Consider the following 18237-nt stretch of genomic DNA (forward strand, 5'->3'; position numbering starts at 1 on the left):
GTGATACAGCCCGCCAGGATGCTCTCGATTGTGCATCTGTAGAAGTTTGTGAGTGCTTTTGGTGACAAGCCGAATTTCTTCAGCCTCCTGAGGTTGAAGAGGCGCTGCTGCGCCTTCTTCACGACGCTGTCAGTGTGAGTGGACCAATTCAGTTTGTCTGTGATGTGTATGCCGAGGAACTTAAAACTTGCTACCCTCTCCACTACTGTTCCATCGATGTGGATAGGGGGTGTTCCCTCTGCTGTTTCCTGAAGTCCACAATCATCTCCTTAGTTTTGTTGACGTTGAGTGTGAGGTTATTTTCCTGACACCACACTCCGAGGGCCCTCACCTCCTCCCTGTAGGCCGTCTCGTCGTTGTTGGTAATCAAGCCTACCACTGTTGTGTCGTCCGCAAACTTGATGATTGAGTTGGAGGCGTGCGTGGCCACGCAGTCGTGGGTGAACAGGGAGTACAGGAGAGGGCTCAGAACGCACCCTTGTGGGGCCCCCGTGTTGAGGATCAGCGGGGAGGAGATGTTGTTGCCTACCCTCACCACCTGGGGGCGGCCCGTCAGGAAGTCCAGTACCCAGTTGCACAGGGCGGGGTCGAGACCCAGGGTCTCGAGCTTGATGACGAGCTTGGAGGGTACTATGGTGTTGAATGCCGAGCTGTAGTCGATGAACAGCATTCTCACATAGGTATTCCTCTTGTCCAGGTGGGTTAGGGCAGTGTGCAGTGTGGTTGAGATTGCATCGTCTGTGGACCTATTTGGGCGGTAAGCAAATTGGAGTGGGTCTAGGGTGTCAGGTAGGGTGGAGGTGATATGGTCCTTGACTAGTCTCTCAAAGCACTTCATGATGACGGAAGTGAGTGCTACGGGGCGGTAGTCGTTTAGCTCAGTTACCTTAGCTTTCTTGGGAACAGGAACAATGGTGGCCCTCTTGAAGCATGTGGGAACAGCAGACTGGTATAGGGATTGATTGAATATGTCCGTAAACACACCGGCCAGCTGGTCTGCGCATGCTCTGAGGGCGCGGCTGGGGATGCCGTCTGGGCCTGCAGCCTTGCGAGGGTTAACACGTTTAAATGTCTTACTCACCTCGGCTGCAGTGAAGGAGAGACCGCATGTTTTCGTTGCAGGCTGTGTCAGTGGCACTGTATTGTCCTCAAAGCGGGCAAAAAAGTTATTTAGTCTGCCTGGGAGCAAGACATCCTGGTCCGTGACTGGGCTGGGTTTCTTCTTGTAGTCCGTGATTGACTGTAGACCCTGCCACATGCCTCTTGTGTCTGAGCCATTGAATTGAGATTCCACTTTGTCTCTGTACTGACACTTAGCTTGTTTAATAGCCTTGCGGAGGAATAGCTGCATTGTTTATATTCAGACATGTTACCAGACACCTTGCCCTGATTAAAAGCAGTGGTTCGCGCTTTCAGTTTCACGCGAATGCTGCCATCAATCCACGGTTTCTGGTTTGGGAATGTTTTATCGTTGCTATGGGAACGACATCTTCAACGCACGTTCTAATGAACTCGCACACCGAATCAGCGTATTCGTCAATATTTCCATCTGACGCAATACGAAACATGTCCCAGTCCACGTGATGGAAGCAGTCTTGGAGTGTGGAGTCAGCTTGGTCTGACCAGCGTTGGACAGACCTCAGCGTGGGAGCCTCTTGTTTTAGTTTCTGCCTGTAGGCAGGGATCAGCAAAATGGAGTCATGGTCAGCTTTTCCGAAAGGGGGCGGGGCAGGGCCTTATATGCGTCGCGGAAGTTAGAGTAACAATGATCCAAGGTTTTACCACCCCTGGTTGCGCAATCGATATGCTGATTAAATTTAGGGAGTCTTGTTTTCAGATTAGCTTTGTTAAAATCCCCAGCTACAATGAATGCAGCCTCCGGATAAATGGTTTCCAGTTTGCAAAGAGTTAAATAAAGTTCGTTCAGAGCCATCGATGTGTCTGCTTGGGGGGGATATATACGGCTGTGATTATAATCGAAGAGAATTCTCTTGGAAGATAATGCGGTCTACATTTGATTGTGAGGAATTCTAAATCAGGTGAACAGAAGGATTTGAGTTCCTGTATGTTTCCTTCATCACACCATGTCTCGTTAGTCATGAGGCATACGCCCCGCCACTCTTCTTACCAGAAAGATGTTTGTTTCTGTCGGCGCGATGCGTGGAGAAACCCGTTGGCTGCACCGCATCGGATAGCGTCTTCCCAGTAAGCCATGTTTCCGTGAAGCAGAGAACGTTGCAGTCTCTGATGTCCCTCTGGAATGCTACCCTTGCTCGGATTTCATCAACCTTGTTGTCAAGAGACTGGACATTGGCAAGAAGAATGCTGGGGAGTGGTGCGCGATGTGCCCTTTTCGGAGTCTGACCAGAACACCGCCTCGTTTCCCTCTTTTTCGAGTCGTTTTCTTGGGTCGCTGCATGCGATCCATTCCGTTGTCCTGTTTGTAAGGCAGAACACAGGATCCGCGTCGCGGAAAACATATTCTTGGTCGTACTGATGGTGAGTTGACGCTGATCTTATATTCAGTAGTTCTTCTCGACTGTATGTAATGAAACCTAAGATGACCTGGGGTACTAATGTAAGAAATAACACGTAAAAAAACAAAAAACTGCATAGTTTCCTAGGAACGCGAAGCGAGGCGGCCATCTCTGTCGGCGCCGGAAGTACACACATGGTTGTGTACTCTTTCCCAGTGTTGCCCTCTCATCTCCTCACCTTGGCAGAGCTGCTCTCCAATGACTTCAACCCTTGCCTCTAACTTCTGACTTTCTGTTTGCCCTGCTCTGGCTTCCCCCTGCTCTGGCTTCCCCCTGCTCTGGCTCTGTTCTAACCTGCTGAGCCTCTGACCAACAGAGGACATGGTCATGAACAAAAGCAACAAATAAAACCGATGAGGAAAAAGAAAAGCGATTGAGAGTTTTATAGTACAGCAGAAGACAGAGGTTTTTAGAAGAAAGGAGTGGACTGTTTAATCAGCATTAAACAGGCTTTCTGTGTATCACTGAGACTGTGTGTGTCTTAAGGTCAAACAAGCTTAAAATGAGCTGACAATTGTCTGAGTCTACAGCTAACTTCATTATGACCATGTTTGCATTATTCAGGACCGACAACTTTTGCAGGAAGGAAGACTCAAATGAAGTCAATACTGTATGTTCATTATATATGCGTTATGTCACTATTAGCTCTGCCACACAGAGTGTCTGTATATGAGTGCAGCCAGTGAGTGGTATTCTACAACTGGTGGTTCTAATGCTGATTGGTTAAAACCACATTCCAGCACGTGTCTATTCCACAAGTTACCACCTGCTAAATCTACTCTCTTAGTGAAGTGGGCGGGATAGTCCATTTCTCCATCTTTTCCGATAGTGATGTTGTGTTTCCGTAAGTGGATGATTTGGTCTAATTTAGATACATTAACAGGATGTATTTATGTTAAAGCAAACCTATGATGTTTGAGAAATTACTATGCCATCTACTTATTCACTCACTTCAGATCATTCCCACTGGGCACACACTGGTTGAATCAACATTGTTTCCATATCATTTCAACAACATTACGTTGAACCAACGTGGAAAATATGTTGAATTGGTGTCGGTGGCCAGGGGTTCCTTCATTCCACGGGCACCCAGTGTGGCAGCCCCTGCATACATGTGTATCTAACAGTCCCCTGCTCAAACCGCTATATGTACAGTACATTAGTAAAGTATTCAGACCCCATCCCCTTCCACATTTTGTTACGTTACAGCCTAAATGTAAAATGGATTTAAAAAATAAATCATCAATCTACACACAATACTCCATAATGACAAAACAAGAATGTATTTTTTTTAATTGATTTTTTTTGCAAATGTATAAAAATACAGATACCTTATTTACATACGTATTCAGACCTTTTGCTGAGAGGCTCGGGTGTATCCTGTTTCCATTGAGCAATCAATCAAATGTATTTTATAAAGCCCTTTTTACATCGGCAGATGTCACGCAGTGCTATACAGAAACCCAGCCTAAAACCCAGAACAGCAAGCAATGCAGATGTAGAAGCACATTCAACCTTGATATTTCTATAACTTGATTGGAGTCCACTTGTGGACAATCCTGTCTATATAAGGTCCCACAGTTGACAGTGCATGTCAGAACAAAAACCAAGCCACGAAGTTAAGGAATTGTCTGTAGAGCTCTGAGACAGGATTGTGTCGAGGCACAGATCTCGTGAAAGGTACCAAAACATTTCTGCAGCATTGAAGATCACCAAGAACACAGTGGCCTCCAACATTCTTCAATGGAAAAAGTTTGGAGCCACCAAGACTCTTCCTAGTGCTGGCCACCCGGCCAAACTGAGCAATTGGGGGAGAAGGGCCTTGGTCAGGGAGGTGACCAAGAACCCAATGATCACTCTGACAGAGCTCCAGAGTTCCTCTGTGGAGATGGAAGAACCTTCCAGAAGGACAACCATATCTGCAGCACTTCACCAATCAGGCCTTACAGAAGCCACTCCTCAGTAGAAGGCACACTGGTCTGATGAAACGGAGATTGAACTCTTTTGCCTGATTGCCAAGTGTTACGTCTAGAGGAAACCCTGCACCATCCCTACGGTGACTCGTGGTGGCAGTATCATGCTGTGGGAATGTTTTTCAGTGGCAGGACTGGGAGACTAGTCAGGATCGAGGGAAAGATGAACAGAGGAAAGTACAGAGATCCTTGATGAAAACCTGCTCCAGAGCAGTTAGGACCCCAGACTGGGGTGTAGGGCCGTTGTCCTGTTGGAATGTTGACCTTCCAACAGGACAACGACTCTATCGTCCTCCATCAGCACCGGCCAGTACCGTACCTGCCCTTAAGCTCCTGGCCGCTTACACCAAGTCTGAATTTGTTCTGCTAGGTGACCTAAACTGGGACATGCTTAAACCACCTGACCAAGTCTTAAAGCAATGGGACTCCCTAAAGCTTTCCCAGATTATCACACATGAATTTAACAACATCGTACCCTCCGAACTCGTCATTAAGCTCGAGACCCTGGGTCTCGACCCCACCCTGTGCAACTGGGTCCTGGACTTTCTGACGTCACGCCCCCAGGTGGTGAGGGTAGGAAGCAACATCTCCACCCCGCTGATCCTTCACACTGGGGCTCCACAAGGGTGCATTCTCAGCCCTCACCTGTACTCCCTGTTCACCCATGACTGCGTGGCCATGCACACCTCCAACTTTATATAATGTTTACATACCCTACATTACTCATCTCATATGTACAGTGGGGCAAAAAAGTATTTAGTCAGCCACCAATTGTGCAAGTTCTCACACTTAAAAAGACGAGAGGCCTGTAATTTTCATCATAGGTACACTTCAACTATGACAGACAAAATGAGAAAAAAAATCCAGAAAATCACATTGTAGGATTTTTTTATGAATTTATTTGCAAATTATGGTGGAAAATAAGTATTTGATCACCTACAAACAAGCAAGATTTCTGGCTCTCACAGACCTGTAACTTCTTCTTTAAGAAGAATTTGTCCTCTACTCGTTACCTGTATTAATGGCACCTGTTTGAACTTATCAGTATAAAAGACACCTGTCCACAACCTCAGTCACACTCCAAACTCCACTATGGCCAAGAGCAAAGAGCTGTCAAAGGACACCAGAAACAAAATTGTAGACCTGCACCAGACTGGGAAGACTGAATCTGCAATAGGTAAGCAGCTTGGTTTGACGAAATCAACTGTGGGAGCAATTATCAGGAAATGGAAGACATACAAGACCACTGATAATCTCCCTCGATCTGGGGCATCACGCAAGATCTCACCCTGTGGGGTCAAAATGATCACAAGAACGGTGAGCAAAAATCCCAGAACCACACGGGGGGACCTAGTGATTGACTTGCAGAGAGCTGGGACCAAAGTAACAAAGCCTACCATCAGTAACACACTATGCCGCCAGGGACTCAAATCCTGCAGTGCCAGACGTGTCCCCCTGCTTAGGCCAGTACATGTCCAGGCCCGTCTGAAGTTTGCTAGAGAGCATTTGGATGATCCAGAAGAAGATTGGGAGAATGTCATATGGTCAGAAGAAACCAAAATATAACTTTTTGGTAAAAACTCGTCGTGTTTGGAGGACAAACAATGCTGAGTTACATCCAAAGAACACCATACCTACTGTGAAGCATGGGGGTGGACACATCATGCTTTGGGGCTGTTTTTCTGCAAAGGGATCAGGACGACTGATCTGTGTAAAGGAAAGAATGAATGGGGCCATGTATCGTGAGATTGAGTGAAAACCTCCTTCCATCAGCAAGGGCATTGAAGATGAAACGTGGCTGGGTCTTTCAGCATGACAATGATCCCAAACACACCGCCCGTACCGACCGTGTACCTATGATGAAAATTACAGGCCTCATCTTTTTAAGTGGGAGAACTTGCACAATTGGTGGCTGACTAAATAATGTTTTGCTCCACTGTATATACTGTACTCTATACTGTGCCATCTACTGCATCTTGCCTATGCCGTTCAGCCATCGCTCATCCATATATTTATATGTACATATTCTTATTCCTTTACACTTGTGTGTAAAATGTAGTCGTTGTGAAATTGTTAGATTACTTGTTAGATATTACTGCGTGGTCGGAACTAGAAGCACAAGCATTTCGCTACGCTCGCATTAACATCTGCTAACCATGTGTATGTGACCAATACAATTTTGATTTGATTTGCATGACACCAAACACCCAGAAAAGGCTACTCTCCTCGATGTTATCCTCACAAATTATCCTGATATAGGTATCAGTCTGGTGTTTTCTGTAATGACCTTAGTGATCACTGTTTTACAGCCTGTGCGCATAATGGCTGCTCAGTGAAACGACCTGTCTTGATTTGTCATACGGGTGCTAAAAAACTTTAATGAGCATGCCTTCCTTCATGAACTGGCCTCTGTAAAATGGTATTGAAGACATTTGGACATTCTTTTTTAAATATTTTCAGTGGTATTGTTAACAAACATGACCCTATATAGAAAATGAGAATTAAAAACCGGTTCAACCCCTGTTTTGACCGTGATCTTGCAGAGTTACTCCACCTCAAGAATTTCATTTGTCGAAGGGCTTGACACATACATACTCAGGCTGACTGGCTAGCATTCAGGCAAATGAGAAATACGTGCAATCAAGGTATCTGGAAGCCAGCATTAGATTCTTTAAGGAGCAGTTCTCTCTGGGTCTAACCACAAGAAGTTCTGGAAAACGGTTAAAGACCTGGAGAGTAACCCTCCTCCTCACAGCTGCCCATGTCCCTTAATGTTGATGATGTGGTTGTTACTGACAAGACGCACATGGCTGAACTCTTTAATTACCACTTCATTAAGTCAAGATTCCCATTTGACTCAGCCATGCCTCCTTGACCATCCAACATTTCCTCATCTCCCACCCCTTCTCATGTGACTATCCCTGATGCTTCTTCCTCTTTTTCCCCTGCCCCGCTACAAAATTTCTCCCTGCAGGCAGTCACTGAGTCTGAGGTGCTAAAGGATCTCCTTAAACTTGACCCCAAAAAAACATCTGGGTCAGATGGTTTAGGCCCTTTCTTCTCTAAGGTTCCTGCACCTATCTCCAACATTTTTAACCTCTCTCTCCTTTCTGGGGAGGTTTCCATGGCTCGGAAGGCAGCCACAGTTCGTCCTTCATTTAAAGTGGGAAATCAACCTGATCCTAACTGTTATAGGCCTATTTCTATTTTGCCCTGTTTATCAAAAGTGTTGGAAAAATGTAATAATCAACTGACTGGCTTTCTTGATGTTTATAGTATTCTCTCAGATATGCAATCTGGTTTCCTCTCAGGTTATGGATGTGTCACGGCAAACTTAAAGGTCCTCAGTGTCGTCACCATTGCCCTTGATTCTAAGCAAGATTTTGTGCTGCTATTTTTATTGACCTGGCCAAAGCTTTTGTTACGGTAGGCCATTCCATTCTTGTGGGCCGGCTAAGGAGTATTGGTGTCTCAGAGGTCTTTGGCCTGGTTTGCTAACTACCTCTCTGAATGCAGTGTATAAAGTCAGAATATCTGCTGTCTCAGCCACTGCCTGTCACCAAGGGAGTACCCCAAGGCTCAATCCTAGGCCCCAAGCTCAGGCGGTAGGAAGCTCTCTCATCCATTTATATGCAGATGATAGTCTTATACTCAGCTGCCCCCTCCCCGGATTTTGTGTTAAATGCTCTACAACAAAGATGTCTTAGTGTCCAACAAGCTTTCTCTACCCTTAACCTTATTCTGAACACCTCCAAAACAAAAGTCATGTGGTTTGGTAAGAAGAATGCCCCTCTTCCCAAAGGTATTATTACTACTTCTGAGGGTTTAGAGCTTGGTCATCACCTCATACAAGTACTTGGGAGTATGGCTAGACAGTGCACTGTCCTTCTCTCAGCACATATCAAAGCTGCAGGCTAAAAAGTTCAATCTAGACTTGGTTTCCTCATTCGTAATCGCTCCTCTTTCACCCAGCTGCTAATTTAACCCTGATTCAGATGACCATCCTACCCATGCTAGATAACAGAGACATCATTTATAGATCAACAGGTAAGGGTGCTCTCGAGTGGCTACATGTTCTTTACCATTCGGCCATCAGATTTGCCACTAATGCTCCTTATAGGACATATCACTGCACTCTACACTCCTCTGTGAACTGGTCATTTTTATTTTTTCTCTGTATACCTGTCGCAAGACCCACTGGTTGATGCTTATTTATAAAACCCTCTTAGGCCTCACTACTCCCTATCTGAGATATCTACTGCAGCCCTCTCTGAGATATCTACTGCAGCCCTCTCTGAGATATCTACTGCAGCCCTCTCTGAGATATCTACTGCAGCCCTCTCTGAGATATCTACTGCAGCCCTCTCTGAGATATCTGCTGCAGCCCTCTCATCCTCCACATACAACTCCCGTTCTGCCAGTCACATTCTGTTAAAGGTCCCCAAAGCACACACATCCCCAAGTCCGTCCTCTCTTCAGTTTGCTGCAGCTAGCGACTGGAACAAACACTTAAACTGGACCGTTTATCTCAATCTCTTCATTCAAACACTCTTACTGACAGTTGTGGCTGCTTTGTATGACGTATTGTTATATCTTACCTTCTTGACCTTGATTTTGCCCAATAATGTTTGTACCATGTTTCTGTGCTGCTACCATGCTTGTTGTTTTACTGTTATGTTGTTGTCTTAGGTCTCTCTTTATGTAGTGTTGTCTCTCTTGTTGTGATGTGTGTTTTGTCCTATATTCACTACCTGTATTTGTGAGTTATTGACATGTTGAATGCACCGAGCTGTCTGTTTTGAACTACTGACACACAACACGGACACCCATGCATACCCTACAAGAAATGCCACCAGAGGTCTCTTCACAGTCCAGAGCAGACTACGGGAGGTGCACGGTACTACATAGAGCCAAGACTAGATGGAGCCAACTCTATTCCACATCAAGTAACTCATGCCAGCAATAAAATTTGGTTTAAAAAAAAAAACACCTTAAGGACTAGCGGGACTGTGACGCAACACAAACCTAGACACATGCATACAAATACACGAGAACATACGCACTACACACACACACACACACACACACGTACACATTCATTTTGTGTTATAGATAAGTAGAGTAGAGCCCTGAGGGCACACAATATGTTGTGAAATCTGTTATGAATGTACTGTAAAATGTAAACTGCCTTAATTTTGCTGGACCCCAGGAAGAGTGGATAGATGGGGATCCATAATAAATACAAATGGGCCTTGGGACAGGATTTATCCATCCATCCATCCATCCGTCCATGTATTTGTCCATCCATCCCTTTGTCCAATCTCTTATTCACCACTTGAGCTCCAGAGGAGGGAGGGTAAACCTTCCCAGAGGAATTTATAGTGGGCATGGATGAGATTTCAAGATATGACATTGCACTGAAGTTAAATGTTGAGAGAGGAGGGGGTTAATCAAAGAAAAGTTGGGAAGGGGAGGGAGAAAGGTGAGGACTGAGAGGGGCAAGGAAAGGGTGAGCGAGGGGTAGGGAATATACAGAAAGTGTGGGGGAGAGGTAATGGAAAATGAGAAAGCGGTAAATAGAAACTTAAAGAGAGGACCGGAGAGCGAAGTGATTTTCACATAATGACCATGCTCCATGTTGCCACATCTCCAACTAGCTTGCTGTCAAATCTCAGCCTTTGCTAAGTGCAGTTATGACTTTAAGTGCCTGACCACATGCACATTGTTCACGCTGGCTGCCACTCTGCTACGGTTCTATACAGAAAGGGACTGGACATAGGGCAGTTTGGACAAATGCCAGGTGGGCCTGTCCATCTTTAGCATAGTGGGCTGGTTTGTCTAAATTGAGGGGTCATGCCTTGGCTGAATACATTTTTTTACCTTTTATTAAACTAGGCAAGTCAGTTAAGAACAAATTCTTACTTTCAATGACGGCCTAGGAACAGTGGGTTTACTGCCTTGTTCGGGGGAAGAATGACAGATTTTTATCCTGTCAGCTCAGGGATTCGATCGTGCAGCCTTTCAGTTACTAGTCCAATGCTCTAACCACTAGGTTACCCTGCCACCCCATTTCTGGTCCCACCCTCATGGAAAAAAATACTATAGTATACTATGGCATTAATACTATATTATTCACTGTAGTGTTTTTGCAGACTTAACTGTCGTATTTACTGACAAAAAAATAGGGCTATACTGTAGTATTTACAGTTAACTATAGTAATATTGTAGTAAAATAATATAGTAATTTGCAGACTTTACTGTAGTGTTTTTGATTTATTGTCTTTGACATAAAGTGGAGACTTTCTCCTTGAGGAAACCTACTGGATAAATTTCCATAACTGGTTGGACTGGGGTGTGAATGGATAGTTCTCTCTAACTTGTATACTTTGCATGTACGTTTCTCATTTATGGGTGGCACAAATTGGGTCATGGGGGAGGGGATTGGGTAGGGTATATGCAAATGAAATACGGTAGAATTTGCTGTAGTGTTTGGGCAGACTAGTGTTTTTGTGGACAATACTGTAGTATTTTCTATAGTATTTTACGGTATACTACAACACTCTGTAGTGAGGATCAAGGGATACTACAGTGTATAGTATTCTACAGTATGATGTACTACAGTTTTTATTACAGAATTATATTGTAAGTTCTATAGTATACTGTAGTATTTTTTTGTTTGTGGGCAGTCCATCTATGGTTTTAGCACAGTCTTTGGCACAGGAACAGAGTATAGACCAGTGATTATTGTATGACTGAGGGCTATAGGTGTGTTGGATTTGAGGTAAGATTAGGTTGGTGAGGATTGAATAAAAACTGTGCTGTTTGCTTGGCATTAGCAAAAACATCCCAGCTAGCACATTTCATTCCTTGTGGGTTTTTGGTTTCAATTTGGTTCTGGGGACGAAGCCATACATTTCCAAACCGGTGTAACTTTTATTTTTTTTATTTAAAAAAAACTTTCTGAGAACTACTCTGGTTCCTTTTAGAGTTTTCCTGGGACAAAGTTTTGTTGATGATGAGAACAGAATGTATATGTTTTTAAATAACATTCTTAACCTTCTTTGAACAGTACATTTTTCTTGAGGTTTTCATGGAAAGTTTTTTTTAATGCTCAGACCAATTTGAGAACATTACTTTAAATAGAACCATGATGTTAACCTGTCGGAAACATTATGCTGAAGCACTGAAATTCCAACAGAAAAAGTTGTTTCTTAAAACCTCTTAGGGATCGTTGTCCCGTCAACGGGACAGTTGTAAATCATGCAGCACTTCCTGTCAACATCGCAGATATTATAGAAACAACAAATGTCGGTACATGTAAGTGTCTTATATCGGCTGAAAGCTTCAACTCTTGTTAATATAACTGCACTGTCCAATTTACAGTAGCTATTACTGCGGGGAAAAAATGCCATGCTATTGTTTGAGGAGAGCTCCTAACAACAAAACACTTTCACCGCAATAGTTTTGAGAAATTCACTTCTGAGGGTGAAATGTGTACTTACATTCTGAAATCTTGCTCTGATTTATCATCCAAATGCTCCAAGAGATAACATGAAGTGTCATTTTGTTAGATAAAAGCATTTTTCATATCCTAAAAAGGTCCATATAGTATGCAAGATCAATTTTGTATTTCCACTCGTTCAATTTGCAAAAAAAGGAATCTGTGAATCTCACCCTAAACGTTGTTTCAATGAGTCATATCACGTTTGTATGTATTCCTCATATCCTAGAATGTAACGAGAATTCACTATAATTAGGGTTGTAGTATATCCTATAGGACACCATATTTGGTCAGAGAGCGACGCCTTCATGGCACGCTGATGACACGGGCAGTTTTCACTTGATCAACTCTAACGTTGTCAAATAAGCACCAATCGGGGTCAAACAAATCTAGCTAGATAGCCAATGAGCTGGGCTTTACGGAAGTATCCAGAAACCATGTATATGTTGTAAAATGTACCTACTAACCTTCTACGACAAGCATACAGTTTCATTTTGGACAAAAATGTTAAGAATATGGAGAGTTATGAAAACTGGTTGTTTTACAAATGTTGAACTTATAATATGGCTACTAATACTTGAAAAGCTAAATCAAAGTCCAAGTAGACAGATTTGACGATATTCTTGCAGAAATGTAATATGAATGCAAGTATCTCCTTCATGATTTGCCCAAATGTATTTGGGTGACTTCACACTAAATGTCATGTAGCTCGCTCATACTACAAGTTTTCCGTCAAACTTTGCACATACACTACTGCCATCTTGTGGACGGCATCAGAATTACAACCAGAGTGATGCTGTAACTGGGACCTTTCTCTTGCCTTTCAAAGATGATGGTAGAAAAGTTTTTTTCCATTGTATTTTCTTCTACTAGACCTATTATGTTATATTCTCTCACATTCAATTAACATTTCCACAAACTTCAAAGTGTTTCCTTTCAAATGGTACCAAGAATATGAATATCCTTGCTTCAGGGCCTGCGCTATGTCATTTAGGTGAAAATTTGAAAAAAAGGGGGCTGTCCTTTCAACTATTTGAGAACATTTCCAAAGTGAAACAAGTTGGATTAAGTTACTAGAACATTTTAAAAATGGGGCGGCAGGGTAGCTTAGTGGTTAGAGCGTTGGACTAGTAACCGGAAGATTGCGAGTTCAAACCCCCGAGCCGACAAGGTACAAATCTGTCGTTCTGCCCCTGAACAGGCAGTTAACCCACTGTTCCTAGGCCGTTATTGAAAATAAGAATTTGTTCTTAACTGACTTGCCTGGTTAAATAAAGGTAAAAAAATAAATAAAAAAAAGTAAAGGAATTTTGAACATTTAGGAAAATGTATATTAAAGTAATACAATACCAATAAGGTAGTGTTTCTTAATTATATGCTGAGAATGTTCCAAAGCCAATCAACTATCTTGCACCATTCCCAGAAAGTTGTGGTAAGGTTGTATGCAAAATGACCAGAGAGTGTGGTTGTCCTTAAGGAACATGTGGTTCTCAGAACGTGATGTTCTACGTGGGATTGGTCTCCGTGTATGTCATAGAGAATTCTGCCATGTAGAAGCAAAGAAACATTTGACATATGGAAAACTCAATTTACGTTAAGATTATCCAAATAGTGCTTGACAGTTTGATTGTAGCTATGGCTATGGATCTGTGTATGTATATTTCACTCAAATTTACTGTAGTGTACTCTGCACACCTGGTTGCCAGCCTGACATTTTGTCATTGTCTTACCGAATAAGGCCATATCGATACATTCTTGAGTGCAAAACAAATCTGATAGCCACGCTAGTACTGTGCTGCACTACTGGCAGTTAATTGAGTTTACAGCGCGAAGAAGTTGATCTTTTTCCCAAAAACAACAATAATTTGGTTTCACCAATCTGTAGCTGCACACTGTGTCCTCAATGACTCATACCAGAGGACAGAATGAGACGATAGGAGGAGAGAGATGATTTGATAGAGGGAATGGATAGGAAGACCGAATGGAGAGGGTTGATGAGGGACCACTGTGGGAAGAGGAAAATAGGGGGTTGGGAGAGAGACTGATGGAGGGAGGGGAAGGAGAGGACGTAGGAGATGGACATAGAGGGGATCAGATGGAAGCAGAGGAAAATAGGGGGTTGGGAGAGAGACTGATGGAGGGAGGGGAAGGAGAGGACGTAGGAGATGGACATAGGGGATCAGACGGAAGCAGAGGAAAAGGGACAGAAGATGAAGGGAATTCTCTCCTGCTCCTCTCCTGTGTCCTAAAGGGTGTTAGGAGTTAGTTAGAGGGCTGAGCAGTAATGGTGTGTGAAACAGATTAGTAGCCACTGCTGCACCTTCTGCATGGTGGTGTCTCTGCTCAACACACCATATTCTCTGTCTGAAGGAGAGCACCTCTAACCCACATAATCCTCTTTTCATTCCTTCTAATGGTTTTAACTTCCTGTGGTTTTTGTAAGCGTCTGTATCTATAAGTAGGTGTGGAATAACCTCGGAGTTTGAGTGTATCATATCCAGTATATCATATTACCTTTCAGAGAAAATGGAAAGATAACATTTTAGTCATTTACCCAGAGCAATAAGTGCATACATCTTAATATATGTTTTTGTACTGGTCCCCCATGGGAATTGAACCCACAACCCTGGTGTTGCAAGTTCCATGCTCTACCAACTGAGCCACATGGGACCTAAATAAACCATAACATTTAAAGATGACCCATAACATGTAACTCTTTAATGACACGTTATTTGATATTGTTCAGGTAGACCTACTGACTTGTGGCAAACATTTAATATAACAACATCAGTGACTCATCTCCTTCATTAAGCCACTATAAAGTAGTGAGCGGAGGGATTTGTGTGTTTCTGGAAATGCTTCGTTCTGTAATTCAGAGGAATTAGTCCAAGGCTTCAAGGTTATGCTAATCACATGTTAAGTACTTCCTGTAAGCTGTTGGTTATGTCTCAACATTAATTCGTGCTCCAGATGAACTAGTGAAACCAGGCACAATCAGAAGCCATTCATAGGACATGATGACCTCAGTCTTCTGCTATAGACAAGCACGGATTATAAAAGGAAAACCAGCTACGACGCGGGCACCGTCTTGCTTCCGAACAGGCTGAACACCTTCGCTTGCTTTGAGGATGATACAGTGCCATTGACACGGCCCGCTACCAAGGACTGTGGTCTCTCCTCTGTGACCGACGTGAGTAAGACGCTTAAGCGTGTTAACCCTCGCAAGGTTGCCGGCATCCCTAGCCGCGTCCTCAGAACATGCGCAGACCAGCTGTGTTCACAAATATATTCAAGCTCTCCCTATCCCAGTCTGTTGTCCCCACATGCTTCAAGATGGCCACCATTGTCCCTGTACCTAAGAAAATAATTTAGTTCAATTACTTCTGCTATCATCCCGTAGCACTCACTTCTGTCATCATGAAATGCTTTTAGACTAGTCAAGGATCATATCAGTTCCACCTTAGCTCTCAAACTAGACCCAATTTGCTTACCGCCCCAAAAGCTCTACAGACGATGCAATCACCGCCAAGCTGCACACTGCCCTGTCTCATCTGGACAAGAGGAATACCTATGTAAGAATGCCGTTCATTGAGTATAGCTCAGCATTCAACACCATAGTACCCTCCAAGCTCATCAATAACGAGGACCTGGGTCTGAACCCCGCCCTGTGCAACTGTGTCCTAGACTTCTTGACGGGTCGCCCCCAGGTGGTGAAGGTTGGAAACAACACTTCTTTGCTGATACTCAACACTGGGGCCCCACAAGGGTGTGTGCTCAGCCCCATCCTGTACTCCATTCACCCATGTCTGCGTGACCAAGAACGCTTCAAACACAATCGTCAAGTTTGCAGACGACACTACAGTAGTAGGCTTGATTACCAATAACGATGAGACCGCCTACAGGGAGGAGGTGAGGGCTCTGGGAGTGGTGCCAGGAAAATAACCTCTCATCCAACGTCAACAAAACTAAGGAGATTGTGGACTTCAGGAAACGGCAGAGGGAGCACCTCCCCCCCTCTGATAGAACTGCAGTGGAGAAGGTGGAAAGCTTCCATTTCTTCGGTGTACACACCACTGACAAACTGAAATGGTCCACCCATACAGACAGTGTGGCGAAGAAGACACAACAGCGCCTCTTCAACCTCGGGAGGCTGAAAATTTGGCTTAACAGCAAAAACACTCACAAACCTTTTACAGATGCACATTTGAGAGCATCCAGTCGAGCTTTATCACTGCCTGGTATGGCAACTGCACCGCCCACAACCGCAAAGCTCTCCAGAGTGTAGTGCGGTCTGCCCTACGCATTACCGGGGGCAAACTTCCCACCAAGAAATAAGACAAACTTGAGCATGCATAACTATCCCCCCCAAAGTCAATACTTTGTAGAGCCACCTATTTCAGCAATTACAACTGCAAGTCTCTTGGGGTATGTCTCTATAAGCTTAGTACATCTAGCCACTGGGATTTGTCCATTCAAGGCAAAACTGCTCCAGCTCCTTCAAGTTGGATGGGTTCCGCTGGTGTACAGCAATCTTTAAGTCATACCACATATTCTCAGTTGGATTGAGGTCTGGGCTCTGATTAGGCCATTCCAAGAAATGTAAATGTTGCCTCTTAAACCACTCGAGTGTTGCTTTAGCAGTATGCTTAGCGTCATTGCCCTGCTGGAAGTGGAACCTCCGTCCCAGCCTTCACCTTTCAGCTGGACAATGACCCTAAGCATACTGCTCTATTCTACTCCAAGGTGTTGTGTAAGAGCAGACAATCCTGGGCAGAACATTGCTAAATGGGAACTTAGAACGATGCTGACTGTGTGGTTGATGTGTAGACAGTGCAGTCAAGTGTGTGTGTGTTTGTTGGATGACGGTCTTTCTCTGTGTTCAGTGCCTGTGGAGAGGTTGATTGTTGTAATCTCTCTTGTGACTTTTTAAGGGTCAGCTGGCTGACTGATGTTTGAGCTACGGTGACCGTCTGTTGTGGTTGAGTTAACTTTGGGCTTTGTGACAGTGTGGTCAGCCCTGTGGTGCTGGTCAGCCCTGGTGTGCAGGTCAGCCCTGTAGTGTGTTTGAGTCTGCAGTCATCTCTGTTGTGGTTACTGAAGATCCCTCTCTGGGCTATGAGACCGTGTGGACAACTTTGTGCTGCTGTTGGTTGACCCCTAGAGCTGTCTGTTCTGGTTATGGTCACGATCTCGACTGTGACTCTGAGGTCATTGTACGGCCTGCCGTGTTGTTATTGTGACTGTTAAAGACGTGGTGTTTGTGATTGGTAGATTTGCTCTGGCATTTTCTCTGCTGTAAATTCAGCCACCAACGTCTCTGTCCTGTTTGGTTGAGTGATGCTTCTGCTCACACTTTGGGGTCATAAGTTGTGATGTGGCTTTCATTGCGCTGTTACTTTTGTGGTTGCCTGTGAGGTTTTCTGTGCTTTTGGGTTAGGGCCACTTTCTGGTCTGTGTGTGTCTGGGGTTCTTGTGTGGTTGCTGTGTGTGGTTGCTGTGACTGGAGAAGGTTTGCTCTTTGGGCCAAGGGTAGCCAGCCCTCCTCTTGGATAACTGTCTCTGTTGCCAAGGGCTTTAGATAGGGCTGACTGTGTACTGTAGCCTGACCCTGTGGGGTCCACTGTGGGTTTCTCTATTCATCTATTTGTTTTTCTGGGTAAAAAGTCACATTGGGCTGGCTGTGGTTATGCTGTTGAGAGGGGAGAAAAGTATTGGGCTGACTCTATAGTTAGAGCAGTTACACTCAACCACTTCTCTGGTTAGATTACTTTTCTGTTTAGACAAGGGAGAGAGAGAAGACATCACTCAGTCCTCTCAACCAACTGGCATTGTTCTATTGTTCTGCACACCTCCACTATAACCTGTATTCCCCCCCAGGTTCACATGATTCGTTCAGTTTCTACATAGATGAGTCCTCTCCGGTTGGTCCTGAGCAGACTGATGCCGTCCAGAACTTTGTGTCTGTCTTCGGCACGGTGGCCAAGAAGCTGATGCGCAAATGGCTCGCCACTCAGACCATGAACTTCTCCAGCCAGCTGGAGGCCGGCGTCCGCTTCTTTGACCTGCGCATCTCCACCAAGCCCCGAGACCCAGACAACGAACTCTTCTTCGCTCACGGTCTCTTCAGCGCCACGGTGAATAGAACGCATCCCTGTAACTTTATTTTACCAGATGTTCCTGACGTTCCTGAGTATGACTGGTCTGACACTCTCTCTGCTCTCCTTTG

The 18237-nt window shown here is 44.3% G+C and overlaps 1 protein-coding gene across 1 annotated transcript in view; it reads left to right on the plus strand.

Annotated features, from left to right (window-relative positions):
* Window positions 1–18237, plus strand: part of LOC115122296 (PI-PLC X domain-containing protein 3-like) — a 54252-nt gene that overhangs the window by 20372 nt on the left and 15643 nt on the right. Inside the window, exon 2 of the mRNA XM_029651505.2 lies at window positions 17889–18145. Coding sequence (XP_029507365.1) covers window positions 17889–18145 — 257 coding nt within the window. The remainder of the gene's footprint in view (window positions 1–17888; window positions 18146–18237) is intronic.

Source organism: Oncorhynchus nerka, linkage group LG13 (assembly GCF_034236695.1).
Source record: "Oncorhynchus nerka isolate Pitt River linkage group LG13, Oner_Uvic_2.0, whole genome shotgun sequence".
NCBI lineage: Eukaryota > Metazoa > Chordata > Actinopteri > Salmoniformes > Salmonidae > Oncorhynchus > Oncorhynchus nerka.